The sequence below is a fragment of the Acomys russatus genome, chromosome 20 (assembly GCF_903995435.1).
Source record: "Acomys russatus chromosome 20, mAcoRus1.1, whole genome shotgun sequence".
Lineage (NCBI taxonomy): Eukaryota > Metazoa > Chordata > Mammalia > Rodentia > Muridae > Acomys > Acomys russatus.
In genome coordinates this window covers 63,558,786-63,575,223 of record NC_067156.1, presented here as the reverse complement: position 1 = coordinate 63,575,223, position 16,438 = coordinate 63,558,786, and the positions used below count along the sequence as shown (strand labels likewise).

At 44.8% G+C, this 16,438-nt stretch overlaps 1 protein-coding gene across 1 annotated transcript; it reads left to right on the top strand.

Annotated features, from left to right (window-relative positions):
• Positions 1 to 3,933: 3,933 nt before the first annotated feature.
• Positions 3,934 to 16,231, top strand: Haus1 (HAUS augmin like complex subunit 1). The gene is made up of 9 exons (XM_051163227.1): positions 3,934 to 3,963; positions 4,621 to 4,795; positions 7,688 to 7,823; positions 10,096 to 10,230; positions 10,969 to 11,092; positions 11,451 to 11,516; positions 13,669 to 13,740; positions 15,193 to 15,240; positions 16,063 to 16,231. Exons 1-9 carry the CDS (start codon positions 3,934 to 3,936, stop codon positions 16,111 to 16,113), a joined length of 837 nt encoding a protein of 278 aa, XP_051019184.1. The 3' UTR covers positions 16,114 to 16,231.
• The last annotated feature ends 207 nt before the right edge of the window (positions 16,232 to 16,438 follow it).

The window sequence follows — 16,438 nt, the reverse complement described above, 5'->3', positions numbered from 1 at the left end:
GTTAAAGTTCTTCAGTCTAAAAGAGTCTTTTGTGGGGAAGCTGGGCCGGATGCCTAGGCCTGTAATCCCAGCTCCCATGATGGGGCAATTAAAGGATGAAGGTGAACAAATTCAAGGCCAGCCTGATAAAAAGTAAGATCTTGTCAATCAATCAATAAAGAGCTGAGAACAAATCTCAATAGCAGAGTACCTGCTTAGGGTGCAGAAGGCTTTGGGTTCAATCCCAGTTGGGGAGGAGAGTGGGAAGAATCCTGTCTAGCTTGGATTGGTTCAAAAATACCAGCCATCACAGAGCATTTCAGTAGAGTGTTGACAATCCTGCAGAGAATGGTCCAAAACAACAACAAAACAAAACAAAAACAAAAACAAACAAACAAAAAAAATCCACCATTGTAGGTTCAGATAAGACTCAAATTTCTTCTGCCAACAACTGCTTTTGCGACTCTGAGGATTCTGTTATAGTTTCTCTTTTGGAGTAAACCGAAGATGATATTCATATTCTCTCTCTCTCTCTCTCTCCCCCTGGCAAAGACCAGCCCCGCAGGAGGCAGTTATCAGCTACAGACATTCTAAAGCTCAAAGTAAAATCACACACTTGGAATTAAAACAAAAATATATTTATATAACATAACTAAGTTTACAAAGAAACCAAAACTTCCATTAAGAGCACCCCTTCTGATGTTTGCATTTCCTCTAAATAAACAACAGTGGCAGACAGAGCAATTGACTCCTTAACTGCCTGCTGTTGGTCTTTTTTCAGGCTTCACTGGCTGCTTTGAACAAAAGGACCACCAGTCAAAAAACAAAAACAAAAACAAAAACAAAAAAAACAACCAGCTATCCAGACTACCCTTGTGCCAGCACCATCAGTCTTGGGAAAACAACAACAAAACAAACAACAACCCTATACAGTAGCCACCTCTGGTGGCAGACACTGGTAATCCCCAAATAAAGAGATCAGAGGTGAAAGGTCATCCTTGACTACCTAATGAGTGTCTGTTCTGAGGAAACTGCTCCACAATGCAGCTGATCAGCTAGAGAGTGGCCAGGGCAGAAGGAAAAGGGCAGGATCCAGAGAACGATTCCTATACAAGAACTGTAACATTCACCAGGCGGTGGTGGCACACACCTTAAATCCCAGCACTTGGGAGGCAGAGGCAGGCGGATCTCTGTGAGTTCGAGGCCAGCTGGTCCCTATAACATTCACAGGGTTAAATTAAGGGTGCCCATAGCCAAAGCCTATAACACCAGAGGCCACCTCCTGCTCCCACCTGCCTACCTGCTACTGTTTGCTGCTGCCAAACCACATTCTGGGGCTGCCCCAGCTTACCTCATAATTTACTTCCAGAGCAGAGATAGGTTTACACCAAAAACAATAAGGAAGAAGCTGAGTACATGAGTTTAAAGTTATCTTCAGCTCCATACTAAGTTTGAAGTTAACCAGAGCTGTGCGCACACATATGAGCATGCGCGCGCGCGCACAAACACACACACACACACACACACACACACACACACAAAAGCTGGGTAGGCAAACTGTGCTGAGGAAGGGAAGACAGGCAGGTTCCTTTGGCTCGCTGGCCAACCGTCCAAACGAATTGGCCCGCTCCAGGTCCTGGTGAGAGACCTTGTCTCAAAGAACACGTAGACATCTCCAGAGGAGTGATAACTGTCAGAGCTGATCTGGAGCTATGATGTATTCAAATGTTAATTTCTTGCTCCCAAAGATCCTCATGAGCCAGTTCTCATGTATCCAAAATGACTTGGTGTAAACCTTGCCTCCCAAACTGATTGGCCAATAAAGTTGCCTACACCTGAGCTGGGCAGGAGAGAGGTAAGGCAGAGCCAGGTTTTGAGGGCTTTGGGGGTCAGGGAGAGACTACAAGGAGAGAGAGGAAGAGAAGGGGGCAGGTGGACATGGCTTATCAGGAACTAGAAGCAGGTGGCCTGGAGGAACTCACTCTGAGGTTTAGCAGCACGGAAAGAAGCAACCCAAATGGAAAACATGTGCAAGCATTTATGCAGATTTTGGCTGGGAAATAGACAATATAGCTTAGAGGGTTAATATCTGCCCAGCCCCAGTGCATTAGGACATCAAAAATCTAACAGATTTCTGTATCTTTTATTTATATAATAGCAGGTTAAGGAATAACTGTCACCTTAATAGTTAAATGAATCAATATTAAATATTAATAACTGAGGTTGACTTCCACATGTACATGAATGCCCATTTGCCCATGAGCATGGACTAGTACATACTCGATTGGACACACACAAAAGGAATAAGTTGGGGGGAGGGGCTTGAGAAGCGGCTTAGCAGCAGACCGTTTGCCTACCATCTACAAGGCCCTAGGCTCAGTCTCCAGTACTGAAAAGAAAACGGTGTCATCGTTCTTTTCTGAGACAAGGTTTCATTGTGTAGCCTGTTAACCATTTAAACCACATTTTTCGGAGCTGAGGAGATGGCTCAGTGATTAAGAGCACTATCTGCTCTTCCAGAGGTTCTGAGTTCAATTCCCAGCAACCACATGGTAGCTCACAACCATTTATAGTGAGATCTGGTGCCCTCTTCTGGCCCACAGCCATACAATGGTAGATAGAACATTGTATATGTCATAAATAAATTAAAAAACAACACCCCCCCCATTCTTCAAATGATGAGCATGGTGGTATAAACCCACGCCCTCAGCATAACAGGAGGTAATGGGAGGAAGAGGAAGAAATACCATAAGGTCAAAGCCATTCTCTCATACGCAGCAACTTTGAGGCCAGCTTGGGTTACATGAGAAACTCCAAACCAAATATGAGTCAATGAGCAGGACTGGGAAGAGGACAGGGGACCCCGCGTGCCTGGGGAGAGGACAGGGGACCCCGCGTGCCTGGGGAGAGGACAGGGGACCCTGCGTGCCTGGGGAGAGGACAGGGAACGGTGCACGCTTTCAAGGCTGGATCCCGGGTTTGATCTTCCAGTTTGATCCTAGGGATCCACATGGTTTGACAGTTCCCTCCTCCCCCCACCCCAACACACACAAATTTTAAAATGTAAATAAAACTTAAACAAATCTTAAGGACATTTTTGTTTTTGAAATAGGGTCGAACTTGTAATTGAAGATGTCTTTAAATTTCTGGTCGTCCTGCACCTCCCAAATGCTGGAATTACAAGTGTATGCTACCACATACAGTATATGCTCTGCTGGGGATCCAACCCAGGACTTTCTGGATTTCAGGCAAACACTTTACCAACTCCCAGTTATGGATCCCAATCCCTGAGAGTTTTGGGGCTTTGTTGTTGTTGTTGTTGTTGTTTATGTGTTTGTTTGTTTGTTTCAGATACTCTAAAGCCATAGCTCAGGATGATATGGAATTTACTGTATCACTATATAACAGAGGTTGGCTTTGAGCTCTTGGCAATCCTACTGTCTCAGCTTTCCTAGTGTTGAGATTATAAGCATGTGCCACCCCACCATGTCCAGAAAAGAAATAGATTTATGCAAATCAATGTGGAAGCAACACTATCTGCTTACTAAAAACTGAAAGTTCCAAGTGTTTTTTAAAACATTTATTTATTTATTTATTTATTTATTTATTTATTTATTGGTTTTCCAAGACAGGCTCTCTTTCTGTGTTAGCCTTGGCTGTCCAGGACTCGCTCTGTAGACCAGGCTGGCCTCGAACTCACAGTGATCCTCCTGCCTCTGCCTCCCGAGTGCTGGGATTAAAGGTGCGCGCCACCAGGTGTTTTTAAAAAGACAACTTGATCCAAGCAAGAAATAGAATTAGAGCAGGAGCCTATCCCGGGGTTCCTTGTCCTGGAATCAGTAAAAACCACAACTCCCACAATTCCCGGTCCAGAGGGGCGGGCCCAACGGTGAGGAGGCGGAGCCTAGGCGTTTCCCGCGAGGCTTTGAGAGTGAGGTGGCGGGAGTGGCGGCCATGGCGGCGCCGGAGGATAGAGCATCGCAGGTGACATCTGGAGCTGGGTCGGGAGCCCACTTAGTCCTCCCGGGGCCACGGGTCGGCCGGGCTCCGCGCTCGCCGCCACTGCTGTTTTTGTGTGGACCTCACAGTGCGGTCGCGACCCACGAGGCCCTGACCTCCCTCCCTCTCGCCCCCCACCCAGGAAGCCCAGCCCCTTCTTTCCCTGTGTCTCAGCCGCTACTGCTGCATCGAGCTTGTCTTTACAAACTTGGGTGGGATTCCGAACACAGACCCACCTAGCAGGCCAAACTCGGTCATTCATTGCGACTTCAGTCCAGAATTCAAGCTCTTGAGCTGCTGGCTCCCAACTCCAGGAGTTCCTAGCTCTGGGACGGTTTAGGATGAGGTGGGGACCACTAGCTTTTCAGACCGTGCGCGGTTTGTTTATAAGATCTTCCGAGTGAGGTGGGTTTATTGTTGTTGTTGCTATTGTTGTTTTTTGCCAGTTCTGCGTTTGCGCTTTGGGAAAGAATGATGTTCTTTGGTAGTTTAGACTTTTTATTTGCCCACTCACCTGTTGACAAGTCAGGGTGTGAAGTGTGACACCAGAAGAGTCACAGAAAACGTTTAGATTGCTGCGGAGCACTCACTTTGTCAGATTGTGTTGCGCCATTATAACAAGGCTTACTTTTTAATGGTTAGGTTGCTGCGTGGTTGAAAAAAATATTTGGAGACCATCCCATTCCACAATATGAGGTGAACCCACGGACGACAGAAATTTTATATCACCTTTCAGAACGCAACAGGGTTCGAGACAGGGACATCCACCTGGTAATAGAGGACTTAAAACAGAAAGCAAGTGAATATGAGTCAGAAGGTGAGTCAAGCCTAGAGTTTTGAAAGACGTAGTAGAGGTAACTAAATTTTATAACACTAAAGTGTACAAGATTAGTATAGACTACTTATATTGATTATATCATTATTTTTAGATAATTATTATTATTACTATCATCACTTTTGGCTTCTATTATAGTAACTTCCAAATTTGAAAATTTGATTTTTTTTTTTTAATATTTTATTTAACTTTAATCTATGCACATTGGTATGAGGGTGTCAGATCTTGGAGTTACAGACAGTTGTGAGCTGCCATGTGGGTGCTGGGAATTGAACCCGGGTCCTTCGGAAGAGCAGGCAGTGCTTTTAACCACTGAGCCACCTCTCCAGCCCCTTTGATTTTTTTTTTTAATATTTATTTATTTATTATGTATACAGTGTTCTGCTTGCCTGTACACACCTACACCAGAAGAGGGCACCAGATCACTTTATAAATGGTTGTGAGCCACCATGTGGTTGCTGGGAATCGAACTCAGAACCTTTGGAAGAGCAGACAGTGCTCTTAACCTCTGCGCCATCTCTCCAGCCCCCAAATTTGATTTTGTTTTGTTTTGGTTTTTGGTTTTTCAAGACAGGGTTTCACTGGCTGACCTGGAAAGCTCTGTAGACCAAGCTGACCTCGAACTCACAGAGATCCATCTGCCTCTGCCTCCCAAGTGCTGGTTAGTATGTATTCTTAAAGTAGCGAATCCTAAAAGATAATTAAATTGGCAGGGGTGGGGGTTGAGAGAGGAATGCCTTTAATCCCAACACGTTAGAGGCTGTGAGTTCAAGGTCATCTTGGGCTGAGTAATGGGACCCTCTTCCCAAACAAAACAAAACAAAAACTTCTTGGCCTAACACAAAAGATACTTGTAGTTCTCTCCCTTGCATAGCTTGCAGGGCCCCAGAGGTGACAGCCATGAAGCGTGAGACTTGCACGAATCATGGGTTACATTCAGAAGGCAGAAGCAGGAGCCTGCAGTGTCAGCTTGGGTCACAGAACAAGACTGACTCAAAAAAGCTTTTTCCTCCTCCTTTTGGTCAGTCCTCTGTAGTTTGACAGAGTGAAGAGTGAGAGCAGTGGTGCGTCCGGGATATCCCTTCTTCGCCAGTCTTCCCCCTCTAGGGGGTCTTCCTAACTTTTACATAAGAACTTCCTGCTCATTTTGCTTAAACAAAATAAAAAACGTTTGAGGATGACAGTGCACCAAACAGATGAAGCAGGTTCTGTTTGCCATATGTTTAGTCAAGTTGGGGACATATGTTGTATATAATTTTTAAATTTAGACTTACTTTATGTGTAGGAGTGTTTTGCCTGCATGTGTGTTTAAACACCTGTGCGTGCCTGGTGTTTGTAGAGGTCAGAAGAGGGTGCTGGAGCCGGGCGTGGTGGCGCACGCCTTTAATCCCAGCACTCGGGAGGCAGAGGCAGGCGGATCGCTGTGAGTTCAAGGCCAGCCTGGTCTACAAAGCGAGTCCAGGACAGCCAAGGCTACACAGAGAAACCCTGTCTCAAAAAAAAAAAAAAAAAACAAAAAAAAAAAAAAAAAAAGAAGAAGAAGAAGAGGGTGCTGGATCCCCTAGAACTGGAGTTAAGTGTGATTGGAAGCCACCATGTGGGTCCTGGGAACTGTACTTGGGTCCTCTGCAAGAGCAAGGGCTCTAGCTGGGCACAGTGCCTCACACACCCTTAATCCCAGCATTGGGGAAATTGAGACAGGAGGACCTCTATGAGTTCAAATCTAGTGTGGTCTAGATAGAGAGGTCCACGACAGTCAGAGCTGCATAGAGAGATTTTGTCTCAAAAAAGAAAGAAAGAAAGAAAAGCTGAACATCCCTCCAGACCCTATATGGTGTTTTGAATATAGTGTGACTAAGCCAGGCGTGGTGGTGCACGTCTATAATCCCAGCACTCAGGGAGGCAGAGGCAGGCGAGTCTCTGAGTTTGAGGCCAGCCTGGACTACACAGTGAGCTCCAGGCTACACAGTGAGACCCTGGTTTTGTGGGGGGTTTGTATGTTATTTTGAAAATCTGTTGGTTTTGAGTGGTGAGCACGTGAACATGTGGAAGGCAGAGGGCTAGTAGTCGAAGTCAGTTGTGTCCCACCATGTGGGGCCTGAGGACTGAACAAGCTGCTTCACAACTGCCTCTAACTCCAACCTCTGGCCTCCATGGGCACCTGCAGTCAAAGTGCACATGCCCGGATACAGGCACATACGCACAGAATTCTAAATAAAGTAATCATTTTGTTGTTGTATTTTTCTCCCTGAGGTAGGGTTTCTTTGTGTAGCCCTGGCTGTCCTGGAACTCTCTAGACCAGATTAGCCTTGAAATCAGAGATCTTGGGGCTGGAGATGGCTCGGCGGAGGTTAACAACACTGGCTGTTCTTCTAAAGGTCCTGAGTTCAACTTCCAGCAACTACATAGTGGCTCATGACTGTCTATAATGAGATCTGCTGCCCTCTTCTGGCCCGCACGCACACATGCAGGCAGAATACAGCCTAAAATAATAAATAAATAAATCTTAAAAAAAAAAAAGAAATCAGAGATCTCTTTGCTCCTACCTCTAGAGTGCTGGGATTAAAGGTTTACACCACCATTCCTGGCTCAAAATCTTTTTTTTTTTTTTTTTTTTTTTTTTTTTTTTGGTTTTTTGAGACAAAGTTTCTCTTTGTAGAGACTCACTTTGTAGACCAGGCTGGCCTCGAACTCACGGCGATCCGCCTGCCTCTGCCTCTTGAGTGCTGGCATTAAAGGGCTGCACCACCACACCCAGCCCCGTGCCTCAAAATCTTGAACAAACAAATGAAACAGAAAAAAATGATAATAAAAGTTTTACAAACAAAAAGGACAAAACATCTGAGATACCATGAAATTCTTTTATTATTTCAGCCAAACATCTTCAAGACTTCCTTGCGGAGAGTGTGAACTTTACCCCTGCCAACCTGCCCAGCACTGGCTCCAGGTTTCTGAACGCACTGGTGGACAGTGCAGTAGCCCTGGAGACGAAGGACACGGCCCTAGCAAGGTAAGCACTGTCATGGCTTTGGTCTGTTCCCAAACGAGGATACGCTGTAAGGCCTTCACTTAAGGATCTTCTGCTTCTCACAGTAATTTTGCATAGAAAACTAGCTGTAAATGCAAAAGTGCTGAGGCTTCTGTTGGTTTGGGTAGAGTTTTGTTGTTGTTATTGTTAGTGGTGGTGGTTTGGATGGTTAGTTTAGGTGGGTGGGTGGTTTCAGTGGAGTTTTTTATTTGTTTGTGTGGTTTTGGTTTTTTGAGACAGGGTTTCTCTGTGTAACCCTGCTTATCCTGGACTCACTTGTAGACCAGGCTGGCCTCGAACTTGCAGCAATCCACTTGCCTCTGCCTCTTGAGTGCTGGGATTAAAGCCGTGTACCACTACGCCTGGCTCAGTGGTGTTTTTCTGTTGTGTGTTGTTGGTTAGTGTGCCTGTGTGCTGGCTAAACTGTAGTTAGCTCTTTTTTTGTTTTGTTTTGTTTTTGTTTTTCGAGACAGGGTTTCTCTATGTAGCCCTGGCTGTCCTGGACTCGCTTTGTAGACCAGGCTGGCCTCGAACTCACAGTGATCCGCCTGCCTCTGCCTCCTGAGTGCTGGGATTAAAGGCGTGCGCCACCACCGCCCGGCAGCAGTCCCATGGGTGGGTCCCCGTGGGCTGTATGAGAAAGCTAGCTAAGCAGAAGCCAGAGAGGTGGGGCCAGGAAGTAGTGTTCATTGTTTCCTCAAGTTCCTGTCCTGGCTTCTCTCAGTGATGTGCTGTGACCTGCACGTGTGAAGTGAAATGAACCCTGTCCTTTGTTAGTTTTGGTCTTGGTCCATCTCCAGAACTAGAGAGCAAACTAGACTAGCTGGAGACTGTGTGTATGGGTACATACCTGTAATATCATGTAAGTCCAGCACCCAGAAGGTGGAGACAAGATCAGAAAGCCAAAGATGTCATCCTTAGCTTCTTAGAGAGCGTGAGGCTGGTGTGGACTCTGTGAGAACCTTCCCTCAACAAACAAACTGAGGAACAGTGGTAGGTCCTTTTAGATCTGGTCATTTAGATCTCTTCAGCATGGTAATTTTGGTCATATTCAACACTGAATAAGTTAAGGACCTTCACTGTTTGAGATTGACGTTTCACCTATATAATGATGTAATTCTTCCACCAGTCCCCAGGGGAAACCAAAGTTCAGGGAGGGAAGGGTAAATAACTTCTTCAGAGTTGGGTTAGGATTGACTCCACAGTCCATGTGAGCTCTGTTCGTGGTCATCGTGTGTTGTGCATAGCTGCCAGTGTAAAGTTTGGGGTTTGTATCATGCTTGAAGAGTATTGTAAGAACATGTAGACTACATGGTGGCAGCAGTGCAGACTAAATCAATTCTGCAGATGCCAAGTTCCATTGTATAGATAGACACCCTAGGGAAACCGAGATGGAGAGGAAGGCTGGCGTGACCTTAAGAGACAGTTCCTACTTAGTCAAATGGGACAACAGGATGATGGAGAGAATTCTGCCACAGCTGAGCAGCTGCTCTGCAACACTAAAGATGCTATCCCTGGCAAGCACAGACATGGTGTGGATTCAGGATGAGTAAATCTTTTTTTGTTTTTGTTTTTAGATTTATTTATTTATTTTGCTTGTTGTGTTCTGCTTACAGGCCAGAAGAGGGCATCAGATCACATTATAGGTGGTTATGTGCCACCATGTGGCTCCTGGGAATTGAACTCAGGACTTTTGGAAGAACAGCCAGTGCTCTTAACCTCTAAGCCATCTCTCCAGTCCCTGTTTTTGTTTTCGAGACAGGGTTTCTCTGTAGAACACCTCTGGCTGTCCTGGACTCACTTTGTAGACCAGTCTGGCCTTGAACTCAAAGAAATTTGCCTGCCTCTGCCTGCCAAGTGTTGAGATTAAAAGCATGCATCACCACCCCTGGCTCAAGGATGGGTAAATCTTACCTGAGAGTTTGAGTTGGTTTGTTTTTATTTTGTTAAAACAGGGTCTCATTATATAGCCCTGGTTAGTCTGGAAATTACTTCTCACTGTGTAGACCAGGACTCTCAGAGACCTGCCTGCCTCTGCCTCCTAGTCCTGGGAATAAAGGTGTGCACTGCCACACCCAGCCTTACCTAAGGCTTGAAGGGAAAATGGGAGTTTTGCCAACTAAAGGACATTTCAGGCAATGGGGACAGCAAGTGACAACTGTATAAATGGATGGAACAGTGTGATTACGTAAACTGTAGAGAAGATTGTTTTTTAGGTGTGCTCATCCTCGGCTTGTCTATGTTCTTCTTTCAGTTTTATCCCTGCAGTGAATGATTTGACTAATGATATTTTTCGTACCAAATACAAAAGTGAAGAAATCAAGCTTGAATTGGGAAAACTTGAAAAGAATCTGACTGCAACATTAGTGTTAGAAAAGCGTCTACAAGAGTGAGTTGAAATGTTGACATTTTTGAACTATAAAGACCTTAGTAGGATCTTGTCAAGTGGGACGTGGTGACACAGACCCATAACCCCAGCTACTGGAAGGCTGAGGCGGGGCAGCACAACAGGTGCTTACATGCAGACTTTCACATCTCACTTTATGCCGTTTACCACTCTTGTGTTTATTCTTGCAATATTAAAAATGTGGAGTTTTATAATTTTCAAAAATTTTAACTACAAACTACCACATAAAGTCCATACATTGGTGTACTCTTTTACTGCAGGTCCAGTGTCCGTCTCTGATGCTGTGAACATTAGGGTTCTCATTGCGCCAGAGACTAGAGCCAGTGCTTAGCATTTATGTGAATGCAGAGTAATTGGTAACACAGAATATATTTAACAAAGAATGAAAATGGTTGTGTCATGACATTGTGTCATGTCACAACTAGTACAGTGGTCTTTGGGATCCTGTATTTCAAATTGGCCTTAGGATACAGTAAGTCACTTTTTTGAATAGCGGGTTTAGTTTGTCCATAATATTAATTTTATTTTGTGTTCATTGAGAAAAGTCTCACATGGCAATGTGGAGGGAAATGTAAAGCTTATGATGGGATAGCTGGCAAGTAGGTTATCTGTACTGGCTAAGCGAGAGGTAAATCCCAAAAGAGGGAGTTGATTTTCTTGTTTTTTAAATGATCATTTACTGAGAAGAAAAAAAAAATGCTTTAATTTTGCTTTTGGAAGAGATCTCAAGAAGGCAGAGCTGCATCTGTCTGCGGAAAGGACCAAAGCTGACAGTCGTCTTCAGAACGTGGACTTCCTAAAGGCAAAGGCAGCGGAGTTCAGGTTTGGAATCAAAGCTGCAGAGGTGTGTATGAAGACCTGTGTGTAGCTGGCCTCTTAGACCTTTGTCCTCACAGGAGGAGGCATTATCAGTCCCATTGGTAGATGAGGGGACTGCAGGGAGCAACTGTAACCTGCCCATGTTTATGTAACTACCAAGCAGCAGCCCCAGGTTCAGCTCAGGCATTCAAACCCTCACACCGGCACCCATCTTCTCCCCACACGTGAATGTAGAAAGATTTGCCAGTTATATAAACCAGCTTAGATGCATGTGTGCTTTTTAATTTGTGATCTGTAGCTATTCTTCATTATATGTTGAAAACTTTTCATGATGGTTCCCTTCAGAGTAGTTTTTCAGTTGAGCTCCTTTCCTCATACTGTAGGAGCAGCTTTCAGCCAGAGGCATGGATGCGTCTCTGTCTCACCGGTCGCTCGTGGCACTTTCGGAGGTGAGCTCCCTGTCCCAGTCTGTTCTCTGCTGCTGCAACAGAATACCAAGACTGGGTAATTTATGAGCAGTCAAAGTGGAAGTTATTTGGTTCATGATTCTGAAGGCTAAGAAGTCTAAGTTCCAAGGGCCACATCTGCAGGGAAGGCCCTCTGCTTTGTTCTCCGATGCAGAGTAACAGTGCAGGTCCCGGGCTGAGGGAGGTGGCTCAGTTGTTGGTAAAGTGCTTACCTGAGTTTGGATCTCTGGCACCCATGTAAAATCTGGTATGGCTGCTGCACATGTCCTGTAACCCAGCCCTGGGGAATGAGAGGGCTAGAGACAGGCAGTTCCTGTGTTAGCAGTCCCATCTGTAGATGAGGGGACTGCAGGGAGGATCTGTAGCCTGCCCAGGTTTACCTATAACCTGAGCTGCTAGCAGCCCCAGGTTCAGCTCAGGCGTTCAAACCCTCACTGGCACCCACCTTCTCCCCACGTATGAGTGTAGAAAGGATTCACAGGTAGTGGGATGAGCTTGGTGACTCCCGGGCCAGGTAGTCTAACCTATCAGTGAGCTCCAAGTTTAGTGAGAGACACTGTCTCAAAAACCAGGTGTCACGTGAATGAGGAGGACACCCAGTATCAACCTCCTGCCTCTGCACAGTGCACACAACTTGGAGGAGTATGCTTCCTCCTTCTACCATGTTGGTCCTGGGAATCCAACTTAGTTGGATGCTCAGAGTCATAACAGAGCACTGGCTGCTCTTGTAAAGCACTGGGGTTCAAGTCCCAACATCAGCATGGCAGCTCACAACTGTCTGTAACTCCAGTTGCAGGGGACATAATAGCTTCTTCTGCTTCTCTGGGCACCAGGCACACATAGGGCTCCCAGTCATATATGCAGGCCTAACACCCATACACATAAAATATATTTTAAAAACAAAAGGGGCTGGAGAGATGGCTAAGTGGCTAGGACACTTGTGCTCTTGTAGAGGACCCAGGTTGTCTCCCTAGCACCACATGGTGTTCACAACCATCTGTAACTACAGGTCTAGAATATTCAGTACCATAATCTGCCCTCCATTGGCACATAAAAAAAGGTACAAAACAAACCAGCAAAAAACCTATACCATAGCCAGGCGTGGTGGTACACACTTTTAATCCCAGCACTCTGGAGGCAGAGGTTCGAAAAGCCAGCCAACCAAACAAAACCTTCTACCCATAAAGACAAATATAATACAAAATAAAACAACCCAACAACAACAACAACAAAACCCTTAGTTCAGCAGACTTGGCTGCATGTGTCTTTGCCCCTGAACCTTCTTGCTAGCCTCTATAGTCCTATACTAATAAGTAGGGCTATAGCATTCTTTTTTGTTTGTTTGCTTGCTTTTTTGGTTTTTCAAGACAGGGTTTCTCTGTGTAGCCTTGGCTGTCCTGGACTTGCTTTGTAGACCAGGCTGGCCTCGAGCTCACAGCAATCCACCTTCCTCTGCCTCCCAAGTGCTGGGATTAAAGGCGTGTGCCACCACCACTTGTCGACTATAGCATTCTTATTTTAAACATTTTAGAAAAGAATTGCTTCTTTAGAAACTAGCTGGGTGTAGTGATGTGTGCTTTTAATCCCAGCACCTGAAAGGCAGAGGCAGACAGATCACTGACTTTGAGGCCAGCCTGGTCTACAAAGTGAGTTCAGGCCAGCCAAGGCTACACAGAGAAACCCTGTCTCGAAAAACCAAAATAAATAAATAAATAAGAAAGAAATGAGGTGGATCTATTTGAAGTTCTGTGATTTTTTTTTTTTTAAGATTTCCTTATTATTTATATAGTATTCTTCCCACGTGTACACCTGCACGCAGAAGAGGCCCCCAGATCTCATTGTTGGTGGTTGTTGGAAATTGAACTCAGGACCTTTAGAAGAACTGACAGACAGTGCTCTTAACCTCTGAGCCATCTCTCCAGTCCAGTTCTCTGATTCTTTACTTAAAGTCCCTGTGGAGTGAAGAGTGTAGTTCAGTAGTAGATCACTTGCCAACCGTCAGGAAGTCATAGGCCCCATCTCTACCACAAATAAGTAAATAGTAATGCTTTATTGCACTTTCATTTGGTAGTAAGTGCTGTTTAGTTGGTTTGTGGATGTTTCTGTTACTGTGTAAGTCTCTTTGCATTTCCAGAAACTCTCAGAACTAAAACAGCAGACTGTACCTCTGAAGAAGAAATTGGAGTCCTATTTAGATTTAATGCCGGTAATTGTTTGCTGTGGGTTTTCTTTATGTCACATAGTGGGTCTGCGTTTCAAGGGTTTGAAATCAGTGGCAGAACAGAGTGGTGGCTCATACTTATAACTTGGACCCTTGGAAGGCCAAGGCAGAAGGATCACTGTGTGTTCTAAGACAGCTTAGGTGACAGAATAAAATCTTGTGTTAGAATACCAAAAGAATAACAAAGTCAGTGGCAGGCTAGGCATGGTGGCCCACATCTGCAACCACAGCTCTTCGGAGGTGGAGGATCTTGAATTCAAGGCAAGCTTGGGCTGCACAGTGAGACCCTGTCTTGTTACATTTATCTATCTATCTATTTATTTATTTATTATTTATGGTGTAGGTGCCATAGTACACATGGAGGCCAGACGCTGTTTCTCTTATTGGGGTTTGTAAGTAAGTGCCATTACTCATCTTGCCTGCCGAGATCCTGTTTTAGCACCCCCTCCTCCAAATAGCTGTTGGTAACTTTCAGTATTGTATGCATGCTGGGTGCTCTCTCCAACATTGCTGGTCTTTTGAAGGGCTCATACTGTGAAGTGGCTCTCCTTTTTGAGCGAACTATTTTCAGTATTTGTTTTGTATCGCTATGATTGTGGTATCTTACAGAAGCAATTTAAGGGCACAAAGCATATTTGTTCACATTTGTATAGTTTCAGCAATAGTAGTGGGAAAGGCAGGCAGAACAGGTCAGTACAACACAGCAGACCTAGAAGCAGAGAACAATCTAGAAACTAGGGACCAGACTTATGCTGGATAGTTTTATGTCACTTTGATACAGCTAGGGTTATCTAAGAGGAGGGACCTCAATTGAGAAAATGCTTCCATAAGATTTGACCATAAGCTAAGCAGAGACACCTTTTATCCCAGAACTTGGGAGGCAAAAGACAGGCCAATCTCTGAGTTCAAGGCCAGCCTGGCCTGCAGAGCAAGTTTCAGGACAGCCTGAGCTACACAGAGAAACCCTTTCTTGGGGGAGCGGGGGTGGAAGGAACCAGCTATAAGACATTTTTTAAATTAATGATTGATGGGGAGAGACCAGCCCATGAGGGTGGGGCTGTCCCTGGGCTGGTGGTCCTGGGTTCTGTAAGCAGGCTGAGCAAGCAGAGAACAGCACCCTTCATAGTCTCTGCCTCCAGGTTTCTGTCCTCTCTGAGCTGCTGTCCTGACTTCCTTTGACGATGAACAGCAGTATGGAAGTGTAAGCCAAATAGACCCTTTCTTCCCCAACCTGCTTTTGGTCATGGTGTTCCATCACAGCCACAGAAACCCAAACTAAAGCAAGGCTGTAATTCCAAGGCCTCACCCATAGTATAGTGGCCCCTTCCTCTGAAGGTTCCAGAGCTCCCAGAGTAGCTCCAGCGGTGTCCACCAAGAGCCTGTGGGAAACTCTTCATCAGACCGTGACACCTTCCTTGTTTTGTTTTTCTTTACAAGAATTCATCTCTCGCTCAAGTGAAAATTGAAGAGGCAAAGAGAGAATTAGTAAGTAGCTCCCATTTTTTCCTACTTCATTTTTCCCTTTTAAATTAGCAATTATTAAATTGAGATAATAAGATTTCTAAGTTGTATCGAGTGATGAGGTACAGCTGCTTGGGAGTACACACTGTCTCAGAAAAAAATTCAGTACTCCGAAGGCCAAGGCAGGAAGATTACTGCAAATTGCAGGATACCTAAAGCTACATATTGAGATTCTCTTTCAAAACTACACACAGACAAAACTACAGACACGAACACATGTACACATACATGCACAAGGATTGGCAGGGTAGCTTTGTAGTAGAGGGCTTGCTAATATACATAAGTTATTCAGACACACATACGTGCACACATGCACACACGTGTACAACACACATACAAACAGATGGTAATCCAGCTAATCAGTAGAGGGCTGGGCTAGCATACTTAAGTTCCTCAGACACAGTTGCACACAACACACACACACACACACACACACACACACACACACGATGACAAGGTAGCAATGTAAAGCATCAGTAAAGGGCTTGACTAGCATACTTAAGTGTCTCAATTTGGTCCCTAAACAAAATGTTTGTTTTAATACTTTCCTTTTCTACTCTTTTTTTTTTTTTTTTTTTCAAGACAGTGTTTCTCTATGTTATCTTGGCTGTCCTGGACATGCTTGTAGACAAGGCTGGCCTAGAACTCACCCCAATCTGCCTCCCGAGTGCTGGGATTAAAGGCGTGGGCCACCACACCCGGCTTTCTACTCTTATTTTAAATATCAGTAGACATTGATTGCATCTCTTTCAATGCCTTCCCTTTTGACTTATTTCCTTCCTTTAGGATGCCATCGAAGCTGAACTTACAAAGAAAGTAGAAATGATGGAACTGTGACTACAGCCAAGTAGACATCCTTCTCCCAAGAAGTAAATGACCGTTCTTAGAGGAGATAATAATATCTATATTGAAAAAAATAACAGGTTTTGGTCCTGCATTTAATTTTTTTGGCCTAAATATAGTTTTCATATGAAAAAGCATTTCATGTTATGTGTTATTGACAGGTATTATTGACAGGTAAGAATCTTTCAAAAAGTGGGGTGAGGGGGCACTGGAGAGATGGCTCAGGGATTTAGAGCATCTTTTGGTCTTACAGAAAACCTGGGTTTGACTGTTTTTGTTGTTGGTGTTTCATTTTTAAGACAGGGTTTCTCTGGACTCA